Source organism: Perognathus longimembris, chromosome 23 (genome assembly GCF_023159225.1).
Source record: "Perognathus longimembris pacificus isolate PPM17 chromosome 23, ASM2315922v1, whole genome shotgun sequence".
Lineage (NCBI taxonomy): Eukaryota > Metazoa > Chordata > Mammalia > Rodentia > Heteromyidae > Perognathus > Perognathus longimembris.
In genome coordinates this window covers 33,563,641-33,577,177 of record NC_063183.1, presented here as the reverse complement: position 1 = coordinate 33,577,177, position 13,537 = coordinate 33,563,641, and the positions used below count along the sequence as shown (strand labels likewise).

The following is a 13,537-nucleotide window of genomic DNA, read 5'->3' as shown; positions in this document are numbered from 1 at the left end:
AGGCCCAGTGCCCCTACACCCACCTGTGACCTGCCAAGTAGGCCCAGTGCCCCACTACCAGCCACCTGTGAACTGCCAAGCAGCCCCAGTGCCCTCACTACCACCACCCTGTAAACTGCCAAGTAGCCCCAGTGCCTCTCCACCCATCCGCCTGGGAACTGCCAAGCAGCCCCAGTGCCCCTCCACCCATCCGCCTGGGAACTGCCAAGCAGCCCCAGTGCCCCTCCATCCACCCGCCTGTAAACTGCCAAGTAGCTCCAGTGCCCCTCCACCCACCCGCCTGTAAACTGCCAAGCAGCCCAGTGCCCCTCCACCCATCCGCCTCAGAACTGCCAAGTAGCCCCAGTGCCCCTCCACCCATCCGCCTGGGAACTGCCAAGTAGCCCCAGTGCCCCTCCACCCATCCGCCTGGGAACTGCCAAGTAGCCCCAGTGCCCCTCCACCCACCCGCCTGGGCACTGCCAAGTAGCCCCAGTGCCCCTCCACCCACCCACCTGGGAACTGCCAAGTAGCCCCAGTGCCCCTCCACCCACCCACCTGTAAACTGCCAAGTAGCCCCAGTGCCCCTCCACCCATCCGCCTGGGAACTGCCAAGCAGCCCCAGTGCCCCTCCACCCATCCGCCTGGGAACTGCCAAGTAGCCCCAGTGCCCCTCCACCCACCCACCTGTAAACTGCCAAGCAGCCCCAGTGCCCCTCCACCCATCCGCCTGGGAACTGCCAAGCAGCCCCAGTGCCCCTCCACCCATCCGCCTGGGAACTGCCAAGCAGCCCCAGTGCCCCTCCACCTGCCTGTGGCCCTGCAGCCCCTAAGTCACATGTTCATGTGCACTCCTCTTTGTGGTTGAATATCCTAGTATCCGTGCATGGAAGGTTTTTCTTCTCGATTACTCTATTTCATTTATAAAATCATAGATATTTGGATTGTGTCTAGTGTCTTGGCTGCATAATACTTGGCAAAATCTTACATGCTCAAGGCAAAACATAAATCAGCCAGGCGCCAGTGGCTCACACCTGTCATCCTCACTGCTCAGGAGGCTGAGAGCTAAGGATTGCGGTTCAAAGCCAGCCCAGGCAGGAGAGTCTAGAAGACTCTGATCTCCAATTCACAACCTGAACACCAGAAATGACTCTGTGGCTCAAGTGTTAGAGCACTAGCCTTGAGCTGAAGAGCTCAGGGACAGTGCTCAGGCCCAGAGATCAAGCCCCACGGCTGAGGCTGAAGGGACATAAATGATTTTTTTCCAAAAAAAGAAAAATGAAGAAGGAAATAACTCAGTGCTTCTTATAAAAACCATTTTTGAAAAACCTTCACAATCAGTAAATAGGTAGTGAAGTTTTGGAATGTGGACTTTGTCTGATTTCATTAAAAATAGGAAATTTATTATGTGTCACTTAGCATAGACATTGTTTACATTTTAGATAACATTTGGCCAACCAGGCCTAGACATTCAGAGCAGAAGTATGGAATATGCACAACGGCAAATATCTAAGGAATGTGGAAGCCTAAAGTCCCAGAATAGGGTAAGTAAAATTAATTTGTCTTCTGATATGGAATGTAGCTTATCAACACAGAGGTGAAAATTTCCAGAATATCTTAATTGTCCATATAGTTGTACAGTACTAGAACATATATATGCATATACATACACATATAAAAATATATTTGCTGCGTATGATATTTTTAAGCCCTGTTACTTAAACTCCATTTAACTTTTTTTTTTGCCAGTCCCGGTGCTTGAACTCTGGGCCTGGGTGCTGTCCCTGCCTGAGCTTCTTTTACTCAAGGCACTTTTGCTCTACCGCTTGAGCCATAGTACCACTTCCTACTTTTACTATGATTAATTGGAGATAAGAGTTTCAGGAAGTTTCCTGCCCAGGCTGGCTTTGAACCATAATCCTCTGGTAGCTAGGATTACAGACATGAGCCAGGATTACAAGTGTGAGCGACCAGCACCTGGCTCCATGTAACTTCTTTTGAGTCTATATCACTAGGTATAATCCACAGGAAATGTCTATTGTTCATTTAGCCCAGACTTTGCATTTATGCCCCATTCCAATGCCGCATCCACATATTCAAGGCATAAATTATAGTGGCATTCTTCTTCTTGGTACCAAGCTGTGTATTTGTTTGAATTCTCCGAGAAACAGAACCCGTAAATTTTATTTGTAGATGAGAGTTCTTCTATACATATATATTTTGTTAATGTTCATTTTTTCTGCCAGTCGTAGAGCTTGAACTCAACAGCCTGGATGGTGCTATACCTATACTTTTCTGCTCCAGGCTAGTGCTCTACCACTTTGAGCCACCACACCACTTCCAGTTTTTTGGTGGTTAATTGGAGATAAAGAGTCTTACTGAGTTATCCGTTGGCTGGCTTTGAACCTCTATCCCCAGATCGTAGCCTCCTGAGTGGCTAGGATGACTGGATGACAGGCGTGAGCCACCAGCACCTGTCTTACTTTAATTCTTTTTTTTGTTTTTTTGGCCAGTCTTGGGGCTTGAACTCAGGGCCTGAGCACTGTCCCTGGCTTCTTTTTGCTCAAGGCTAGCACTCTGCCACTTGAGCCACAGCGCCGCTTCTGGCCATTTTCTGTATATGTGGAGCTGGGGAATTGAACCCAGGGCCTCATGTATACGAGACAAGCACTCTTGCCACTAGGCCATATCCCCAGCCCCATCTTACTTTAATTCTTAAGAACAGGACTTATGGACCAAAAAGTATAGTAGGCTAAAAATAAAACTGATCCTCCAAAGGTATTTAGACTAGAATCCTTGAAGTCTGTAAATGTGCTAACAAAGTAAACATGAAAGAGACTTGGATGACAGAATTACGGGTCTTCAGGTAGAGTTACCTTGGAGCATCCTGTTGTGTAGCATGTAACCCCTCTGGTGAGAGCGAGGGGGGCAGGGTGACAGTATTAGTGTGACCACAGAGACAAGGGATTGGTTTGTGCGAGGAAGGACATGTGAGCCAACGTGCACAGTCCTGTCTGGAGACTGGAAAAGTCAGGCAAAAGGGCTTCTCCCTGCACATAGCAGCTCTCCCCACCTGGGCTGGAGTCTTCTCAGGAGCTGGCTCGTGCCATAGTGGAGGTATGAGTCCAAATCTGCAGGGTAAGCCATGAGTCTGGAGACCCAAGACAAGTTGGAGGCTGCTGGACGGAGCTCCACCTTGATCTGGAGAGATCGCTTGGATTGGGTCCACAGGGAAAGGTTCTGTGCTTTTTGCTCCTACTCCACTAGCTGAAGTGTTAGTCTCACCCCCAAATACAAAATCATCCCAAAGACTCTGAATCAAAAACCTGTGCTCGGTCGTTGCACCAGATTTTCACGTAAAACTCACCATCATAGCTGTGGTGTGTGAGTGTTTACTCGAGTTTCATTGCTTTACTGCTTAGGTGCCTTTGAAATCAATCAGACACGTCAGCTTTCAAGATGAGGATGAGATTGTCAGAATAAACCCTCGCGATATCCTAATCCGTCGGTATGCGGACTACAGGCACCCTGACATGTGGAAAAGTGACCTGGAGAGAGAGGATGTGGATGCCAACATGCAGTTTTCTAAACCAGACAGTAAAAAACCAGACTATCTCTACTCTTGTGGCGATGAGACTAAGTTAAATTCACTCAAGGACTCTGTGGTATTCAAGACACAGCCTTCCTCATTAAAATTTAAGAAGTCAAAGCGCAGGAAAGAGGATGGCGAGCGTTCTCGCTGCGTCTACTGCCAGGAAAGGTTCAACCATGAGGAGAACGGCAGGGGCGCGTGTCTGGACGCCCCGGACCCCGTGAAGAGGTGCATCTACCAAGTCAGCTGCATGCTCTGCGCAGAGAGCATGCTCTACCACTGCATGTCGGACTCGGAGGGCGACTTCTCCGACCCCTGCTCCTGTGACACCAGCGACGACAAGTTCTGCTTGCGGTGGCTGGCCCTGGTGGCGCTGTCGTTCCTCGTCCCGTGCATGTGCTGCTATGTCCCCCTGAGAACGTGCCATCGCTGTGGCGAGGCCAGCGGCTGCTGCGGCGGGAAGCACAAGGCCGCCGGGTGAGGCGCGCGCCGGGGCCGGGCTGAGCTTCACCTCTTTGTTTCCAGGAATTGGCTTGCTTGGATTTGCGGGAGCTTCCGGCAAGCAAGCGCCGTGCAGACTGGCCTGGTGTCCTCGGGTCACTCACGGAGGAAGCGGAGCTTGTCGGTGCTCGCCCCCGCGAGCGCCCGCCACGCCTGACTTCTCCCTCGGGCGCGTGGCTTGTGTCGTCACAGGCGGAGGGTGTTTGCCGAAGGAGAACATTTCTGGTCATTGCCTACTAAACGGTCAGCATACAATAGGATCCAACTAAAAGGGATTGCTTTTTGGCATTTTTGTATATTTATGCATTAGGTGACAGGACTTCTTAAGGTTTGAACTCGGTAGGACGCAAACTAAACAGTGCACTAGGGACAGTGGATTTCAATCTGAGAAAAGTTAACACGTGGGAATTACAAAAAGTAAACAAGTGCAACTAAATCCTTTGTTAGTTGTTTTTTGAGAGCAGTTTTATGTATAAATAACAAATGTTTATATTTAACTAAATGTAAGGTACGAATTATTACATATTAAACCTTTCTTGCCCTTCCTAGTTCTGGAGTAGATAGAGATCTACTGTTACATTCCATATATTTTAAATATTTAGCTCATTTAGTTAATAACACTTTTATTCCATGTGAAGGATCGGATATTTCCATCATTTCTCTTTGGCTACAATTTCTATTGAGTTATATCTGTACGTTCTGGTAATCTGAAATCCTTAAAAATAGTCTAATTGCCTTGAGTGACCAACTTTTTTCTTTTAAAGCACAGATATAATCGCCTAATGTTCTGATGGGACGTAACACTTATTTTTATATAAAGAGACTGAATAAACATAGAAACAGGTGAGGTTCTGGGATTTGGTTTTGGTTTTAGTTGTCTGGGTTTTGAGTTTGGTTTTGGTTTGTGGTATTCAACCAGCAAGTTGTTTTCTCAGCTTCCTCCTTCGGGAGGTGCCGCTGCGTTTACACGTGTTAGGCAAGGTGATGCGGTGACCGCCCCACGGCCCGCACCGGGCTGCTCCGCACACATCCCGTCCTCACGGCTTACTGTAAGAAGTGTTCTCAGTGATATACGTTACATTTTATTTTTACTCAAACTGTCCAAAAGCAAGTTTAATCTGCGTTAAAATGTGTGCTAAACTATCCCAGGAAAGTATTTAACCCAGCATTGTAAGTGGAATCACCTGTACGTATAAATTTCTTTGACAGCATTTGTGTTACTGGATATTTAATTTGCAGGTAGATAGAATACCATTTCAAGTACCTTGAGGTCGAATTGCCTGTTGTGTTGTTTGGTTTTTTTCTTTTTCAAACTGTTACATTAAAACTCTATCCAAGTCCCAAGTAAGGGATTCTTTCAGATATCGCCTTAGAGAAAGTTGAGAGGTGTGCCTTTTTTTTTTAATGGCTTAAAGTTTCAGAGGTGATAAAAATAAAAATCACACTACCAATTGGAAGCTCATTTTCTATGCAGCATTTTAAATGTCATTTAGATACCATTCAGTGTCCATACCACACTTAGGCTTGTGTTTGCATCCTTCTTTTGCCCTGATCAAGAAGAACAATGTATATAACACTATCTGTCTGTAAAATACTTTTTTTTTAAAGAAAGCGTTTATATTTATATGACAGCTTGAACTGACAACATTGTGTATATAGATCATCTTGGAGTATTATTTCACATTGAAAAGAAGAAAAATATATTGATAACTATAGATGTTATGAAGAAGAGGTTATTTCTAGTTTTGTACTAAAAATCAATTGGATGAACTAAATCCCAAACAGGACACACTGTAGCAGCAGTTTTATGTCTTATTTTTACTGTTTATATATTTGAACGCTGCTACACCCAAGTGAAGTTTTCAACTAAACTTGGTGTCCTAGAATAGACTGTAAACTTTGAAAAATTCCTCTTCATTGGTGAGACAGAAATCCTGGTTTTCCTTACAAATGAATATCCGCAGCTGCAAGCGGAGGTTTCGGATCCAGATTTGAACAAGGTGTGAATCACTGATGAGGAAAGCTGGCAGGTGGCGGGGGAGGTGGGCACGGACCTGCGCAGACACTTTGAGGAGAACAAAGCTAATCGTTTCTTCTGTCAAGCACTAATCAGTATAGTGCACTCCCGGTTCTGTACTGTACTTTATATGCAACATATATGCTTTAATATTTTAATGTTTGTGCATTAATATTTTCGATTTGTTTAACCACTGTGCTGCTAAGATTTCTGCTGTCCCATTCCCATTCTTTCCCTTTACAATTTAAAACGAGTTTCTTCATTAAAAACTATGGTGATGAAAGTTGTTTTTATTTCACCTTGGATCTTGATCATTAACATACCTACCCGATTTTCACATCAGCCTAGAAAACTAACTGATGACATAACGTTCTATGAATCTGCCCATGGAACTTTTCTCCTGAGTAAATGAGGATTCCTAAGGGAAAACACATGGAAAGCCGAAATCTCTGCGTCTCGAACGTGTGTCTACTCCATTCAGGAACATTTTCTCCTTTGTACAGATTTGGCACTGCCATTCGGCATTTCCTCCAAGACTTTTTCTCTTCCTTTCTGAACACTTGTAAACAAAAGGATGGAAGAAGAAAGCAGGGAGCGTACAAGTGGATGTGGAGAAGGAAGTCATCTGAAGGACAAGACCCACAAGAGTTTGCTGGAGGGCTTTCCCTGGCTTTCCCCGGGGCACCACTCCACCCGGGGAGGAAACGCCCGCGAGGCCCCAGCGCCACCTACTGGCCTGGCTGGTGAGGGGCGGGAGGTGGCCTGGGACCCGCTGGCCTCGCCGGGGCCCCTCCGCCCAGAGAAGCTCAAAGCAAATGCAAAACCACGCGCTCCTCCTAGGCGCCTAGTCGGTGGCTGAAAAAGATTTTAAGCACTTTTTTTTCTTACATATCCTGTTGCAAAACATTTATTGATACTTGGAACTGGCAATCAAACCTCATGAGTGTATTGAGACATTTTTTTTTAATAGAGCAAAAGCCATTACCAAAATGGTATACTTACTTTTCCTCCCGTTGCCAGTCAGGGAGATTTTAAAAAATAAACACACAGACACTCGTGTCTTAGCATGCAAACATTGCAGTTGTGTGTGTTTCTGAGATGGTGGGATAGGACTTGAGACTTCAAGGGGAAAACTTGAAACTACCTATTTTCATTGGTTGTTAAGCAGTGCCTAAAATGAGCTTTTAAAGTAATGCAAATGCACTTTGGGTTATGTACTCAGTGCCATCTTGGGTAAGTCTTGCGTTTTCTTCCTCTCTCCCTCATGTGATACGGAGACATCGGAGTCTCCAGAGTGCAGGACAAGACCATGGGAGTAGTTCTAAGGATGGGGTTTTCTTGTTGAAATTTAGGTTTTCTGATTACACTTGGAGTGTGTAACTTGAAAGATGGAGTGTGTAACTTAATATTGAGTTTTTTAATTGTTGCAAAGGTATGTCCTGCACCTGATGAACGTTTTCTACGTAAAAAATTGTGGAAATTTTAGTTGCCTGAAAAGAACGGATTCTTATTTCTTCTAAATATAAGGGAAAACACTAGAAATTTGCATTCTTGCTGTACTTTAAAAGTCTGTAAATCACCAGAAGGTGATTTTTGTGGTGAATCATTTTTAAAGTTTTTTTTTTTAAAGAAACACTATGGGAAGTGATTTATATCAACCAAAAGGGGAAAAAAAAAGCTTTAACATACTGTTCGCCTAGCAGCCAGGTGGTTATAAAAACTCGCGTATGCTTTGGTACACTGAACCCATGAGCCATTTTCCTGGGAGCTTACATTGCATAAGTGGTGAGTTTGGAGGTTCGTGTCGCGGGTGTGCACACGGAACCGTGTGCGGCCTCGCCCGCCTTCCGTCCCCTCCACCTCGAAAGTGCCTCGTTTGTACCCGGCCCGCGCCCCGCCTGACGCTCGCTCGCTCGTGAGCGGTGGGAAGCCGTGTCATCCTGCCCTGTACCCCGCAGTTCACCAGCGCGGTGGTGCCGAGGAGATGGTGTACATACGCGCGTGGACGGCTGTCACTGTGTCCCGAGGGGGGCGGGGAGGAGCCCGGGGCTCCCTGATTAAACTATCCTGGACCGAGCACGGCCTGCCTGCGCTTCCTCTTTGCGGGGTGGGGGGGTGGGGGGTGGGGGCCGCCCTCGCGGCGGGGACCTGCGTGGTGACGTCACCGGCGCGGGCGTCCAGACCGCTCCGGCGCGGGGGTGACTTAGTAGCAAGTGCGGGTTTGTCCGGCGGAGCCGGGATTCGCGGCCCGCGGAGACCCGGGGTGGGCGCCGCTCCCACGGCTGCTGCGGGCGTCCGCGTGTGCGTGTGCCCGTGTGTATGTGTGTGCATGCGCGTGTGCCCGCGTGTCCGTGTGTATGCGCGTGCCCGCGTGTGCGTGCGTCCGTGTGCCCGTGTGTATGCGTACGCCCGCGTGTGTGTGCCCGCGTGTGCCTGTGTATGCGTGTGCCGGTGTGTATACGTGCGCCCGCGTGTGCGTGTTTATGCGTGTACCGGTGTGTATACGTGCGCCCGCGTGTGCGTGTTTATGCGTGTACCGGTGTATACGTGCGCCCGCGTGTGCGTGTTTATGCGTGTACCGGTGTATACGTGCGCCCGCGTGTGCGTGCTCCCGTATGCGTGTGCCCGTGTATATGTGCGCCCGCGTGTGCCCGTGTGTCTGCGTGTATACGGGTGCCCATGTATGCGTGCGCCCGTGTGTATGCGTGTGCCCGCGTGCATGCGTGCTCCCACGTGTATGCATGTGCCCGCGTGTGCGTGTGCCCACGTGTATGTGTGTGCCCGCGTGTGCGTGTGCCCACGTGTATGCGCGTGCCCACGTGTATGCGTGTGCCCGCGTGCATGCGTGTGTATTACAAATCAACTATGAAAAGCAACAGCACCGGGGTAGAGCAGTGACTGAGGTGTGAGGTCGCCTCACGCTGCTCCGTGACCGGGGAGGCGTGGCCCGGTGCGCCCCGGGGGATCCCGGCGTGGGGGGGGTCCCGGGCGGCGTGGGGAGGGGATCCCGGCCGGCGTGGGGGGGGGTCCCGGGCGGCGTGGGGAGGATCCCGGGCGGCGTGGGGGGATCCCGGCCGGCGTGGGGGGGGATCCCGGGCGGCGTGGGGGGGATCCCGGCCGGCGTGGGGGGGGGTCCCGGGCGGCGTGGGGGGGGGATCCCGGGCGGCGTGGGGGGGGATCCCGGGCGGCGTGGGGGGGGGGTCCCGGGCGGCGTGGGGGGGGGATCCCGGGCGGCGTGGGGGGGGGATCCCGGGCGGCGTGGGGGGGGATCCCGGGCGGCGTGGGGGGGATCCCGGCCGGCGTGGGGGGGGGGTCCCGGGCGGCGTGGGGGGAGGATCCCGGGCGGCGTGGGGGGGGATCCCGGGCGGCGTGGGGGGGGGATCCCGGGCGGCGTGGGGGGGGGTCCCGGGCGGCGTGGGGGGAGGATCCCGGGCGGCGTGGGGGGGGATCCCGGCCGGCGTGGGGGGGGTCCCGGGCGGCGTGGGGGGGTCCCGGCCGGCGTGGGGGGGGAGGATCCCGGGCGGCGTGGGGAGGATCCCGGGCGGCGTGGGGAGGATCCCGGGCGGCGTGGGGAGGATCCCGGGCGGCGTGGGGAGGATCCCGGGCGGCGTGGGGGGGGGTCCCGGGTGGCGTGGGGGGGGGTCCCGGGTGGCGTGGGGGGGTCCCGGGTGGCGTGGGGGGGGGATCCCGGGCGGCGTGGGGGGGGATCCCGGGCGGCGTGGGGGGGGGGTCCCGGGTGGCGTGGGGGGATCCCGGGCGGCGTGGGGGGGGGATCCCGGCCGGCGTGGGGGGGGTCCCGGGCGGCGTGGGGGGGTCCCGGGCGGCGTGGGGGGGATCCCGGGCGGCGTGGGGGGGGATCCCGGGCGGCGTGGGGGGGTCCCGGGCGGCGCCCAGGCCGCACCCTCAAGCCTGGGATGGCCACGGGACTTGGGGCGGCTGAAGGAGACTCACGGGGCGGGGGGGGCGGCAAACGCCAGCGCGGCCCCTTCGCGGCCCCTTCCCGCCCTTTTCCGCGGAGCGGTGCCGTTAACGTCGCCGGAGTGAGGCAGAGAGGCGGGGCGCGTGGGGATCCTAGCGAGGCCAGCTGGGGCCGAGGACTCCGGGAGGAGCCGGGCCTGGCTCAGGCCTGTCCGCCCCCCGCGCGGGCACGTCGCGAGTTCAAGCCCCGAGCCGCCGCGCACGGGGGCGCCGGGCCCCGGGCCCAGCGAGCCGCCGCCGCCGCCGCCCTTCCGCCGCGTCCTCCTCCTCCTGGGCCTGGGCGCCGCCCCCCCGCGAGCCCCCCCGGCCCTGCCCGGGTCCCCCACGGCCCCCGCGAGCCCCCCCGGCCCTGCCCGGGTCCCCCACGGCCCCCCGCGAGCCCCCCCGGCCCTGCCCGGGTCCCCCACGGCCCCCGCGAGCCCCCCCCGGCCCTGCCCGGGTCCCCCACGGCCCCCGCGAGCCCCCCCCGGCCCTGCCCGGGTCCCCCCCGACCCCCCGCGAGCCCCCGCCCTGCCCGGGTCCCCCGCGAGCCCCCGCCCTGCCCGGGTCCCCCACGGCCCCCGCCCTGCCCGGGTCCCCCACGGCCCCCGCGAGCCCCCCCGGCCCTGCCCGGGTCCCCCACGGCCCCCCGCGAGCCCCCCCGGCCCTGCCCGGGTCCCCCACGGCCCCCGCGAGCCCCCCCCGGCCCTGCCCGGGTCCCCCACGGCCCCCGCGAGCCCCCCCCCGGCCCTGCCCGGGTCCCCCCCGACCCCCCGCGAGCCCCCGCCCTGCCCGGGTCCCCCGCGAGCCCCCGCCCTGCCCGGGTCCCCCACGGCCCCCGCCCTGCCCGGGTCCCCCACGGCCCCCGCGAGCCCCCCCGGCCCTGCCCGGGTCCCCCACGGCCCCCGCCCTGCCCGGGTCCCCCCCGACCCCCCGCGAGCCCCCCCCCCCCGCGCCGTCCCCGTCTCCTCCCGCGCAGCAGCCCCCATGGGGTCGGGCGGCCGCCTTCCTCCGCGGCTGCCCGGAGGCCGGGTTCCCCGGTGAGACCCGCGGGGGGCTGCGCCTCCCCCGCCGCGCTCGCCCCTCGCCCGCCCGCTGCCCTGCAGGGCGCCGGGGACGTGGGGCTTTCGCCTAGGGTTGGAGTAGAATGAATTTGGCGGGACTGCGGGGTGCGGGGGAGAGGGAGGGGGAGAGGGAGGGGAGGCCGCCCCCCAACCCCCACCGCGGTGCGGACATGATACTAGCAGATGGGGGTCCCCTCGCTGTCCCCCCCTCCCGCCCTTCCTCCATTCCGGAGCAGGCCAGCCCTGGCGGCATCTGCGGCCGGGGCGGCCCTCTGGAGGAAGGGGCGTCGGGCAGGGCCAGCCTCGGGGTGAAGGACGCCCCCCGCCCCGCTCCCCGGGGGCTGGCTGCAGAGCGGGGTCCACCCGGCTCCCCGGCCAGGCCGCCCTCGAGCCGCCCCGGCGCCGGCTCCCGTGTCGGGTCTGCTTCCGACCTCGGCTCCCAGGCGCTCACGTCCATCCCCGTCCACCCGCCCTCCCCCCACGCCGCGGGCGCGGGCGCGGCGGGGAGCCCGGGGGCCCTGCCGGGGGGGGGCCCAGCTGGTCCGTCAGCCCCCCGCATCACAGCGGCCCTGCTCCCGCCTGCCCGCCCGGACGCCGGCGAGGTCCGGGCGAGGTCCGGGCGAGGTCCGGGCGAGGTCCGCCAGCCCAGCGGCAGCGCTGCCCGGCCGCCACCAGAGGGCGCCGGCGCCGCCCCCGCCCGCCGCCCCCGAGCTGGGGCCTCAGCGCTCAGCACCAGGGGTTTCCAGATTTTTCTCAAGACCTCACGCTTCCTAGGGGGCCCCCAACCCGTCCTGCCTCGTCTTTTCAGATAGACTCTCATCTGCATGCCCCGAGGGCCTCCAGCTGCAGTCCTCCCACCTCTGCCTCCGGAGGAGTTGGGATTGCAGGTGCACAGCGCCGTGCCTGGTCAAATGTCTTCTTCTTTTCCCCTAGCAGTACTTTACTTTAGTTGTGGTTGGTTGTGCTTGAACTCAGGGACTGGGCGCTGTCCCCGAGCTTTTGTGCGCCAGGCTAGTGCTCTACTACGTTGAGCCATAGACCCACTTCTGGTTTTGAGGGTGGTTAATTGCGGATCAGAGTCCCACAGACTTTCCTGCTGGGCTGACTCGGAACTACAGTCCTCAGATCGCAGCCTTCGGTGTAGCTAGGATTACAGGCGTGTGCCGCTAGCACCCTGCTGGGCGGTAGTTTCATAAAACGAGCACCGTTCAGATCCATGTTGGTGAACACACACACACTGCATGTGCTACACTTGACTCCACCATGTGGAGTGTGTACCGCGGCTGCTGCCGTGGCCGGCCCTGATCTACCAGGTGTACGCTGGAAGAAAACAGAAGCAGGTGCTGCCTCCCGGCTCCCCTCCTGGTGCTCAGAACAGAGAGAGTTCCTAGAGCACGGTTGGCCCCCTTTCCCGGTGCCTCTCCAGCCTCCAGGACAAAATTTCGTCCTCCCGTCCTTCCTGCCCAGGTGCTTCCTGAAGGCATCTGGTTCTGCTGAAAGGAGGGAAAAGGTCCAGATGGCAACCAGGGACAGCACCGCCGCAGGAAGGGACCCCGCCTGCTGGTGTTTAGCCCCAGGCGCGTGCATTCTGAGGCACACGTGAAGGGCGGGCCACGAGCCTTTGCTCGAAGGTACCCCACAGAGCAGGCAGCTTCACCTCCCAGGCCAGCTTCTCGGGCATGATCATTGTAGCGTTCTTCCGCGTTCTGGCACTGGGCTCAGTAGCGAGCCACAAGTGATCTCATTGTGGTTTTTTGAAACCGGGCAGGGCCTATGGGCTCTCGCCTGTAATCCCAGCTACTGTGGGAAGTGGGGACGCTCAAGGCCGGCGTTCCAGAAGCTTGCAGGACCCCATTTCAACCAACAAGCTGGGCGTGGCAGACTGCACCTGTCACCCGCCTCGGTGAGAGCCGTGCGTAGGTGAATCACAGCCTAGGATGGCCCGGTTTGTGTTTTGAGTTTTCTGAAAGGGAGGCCCCACGTGTACCACGCTAAGATCCCATTCTCGGCAGACTCCAGTCTCATTCTCCCAACAACGAGTCACACAGCTCCCCTGCCTCCCCCCGGCCCCGAACGCCTCCCTGCCCCCAGCCCGTGGGCAGTGGCTTGCTGACCCGTGCGCGGGGCCTTTGCGGGTGGTGACGGGCTGGGGTGGATTTCAACTCTGCCCGGCATTTACGGCGGCGCTCCTCACTCCGCTCCAACGTCTCCACTCCCTAAGGACGCACCCATGTTGGATTCCTTGCGTCCCTGAGAACATTTTCGACGGGATTTAAAAGGAGGGATCCAAACAAGACCCTCAACTCCTTGCTCCTGCCTGGAGACTTTCAGGGCCGCCTTCGCGGGTGGGGGGTGGGGCTCGTCTTCGCGGCGCGGGCTGCCTGCGGCCGAGGGGGTGACCCCGCTGTCCGGGGGCTGCGGGGCCGG

General features: G+C 57.1%; 1 protein-coding gene across 2 annotated transcripts in view; it reads left to right on the top strand.

Moving 5' to 3' along the window:
- Positions 1-7,827, top strand: part of Spred1 (sprouty related EVH1 domain containing 1) — a 41,920-nt gene extending 34,093 nt beyond the window's left edge. For both annotated transcript variants that reach the window (XM_048331994.1, XM_048331995.1), the window contains exons 6-7: positions 1,422-1,523; positions 3,402-7,827. In XM_048331994.1, the coding sequence (XP_048187951.1) occupies positions 1,422-1,523; positions 3,402-4,052 (753 nt within the window). In that variant the 3' untranslated portion in view covers positions 4,053-7,827. The remainder of the gene's footprint in view (positions 1-1,421; positions 1,524-3,401) is intronic.
- The last annotated feature ends 5,710 nt before the right edge of the window (positions 7,828-13,537 follow it).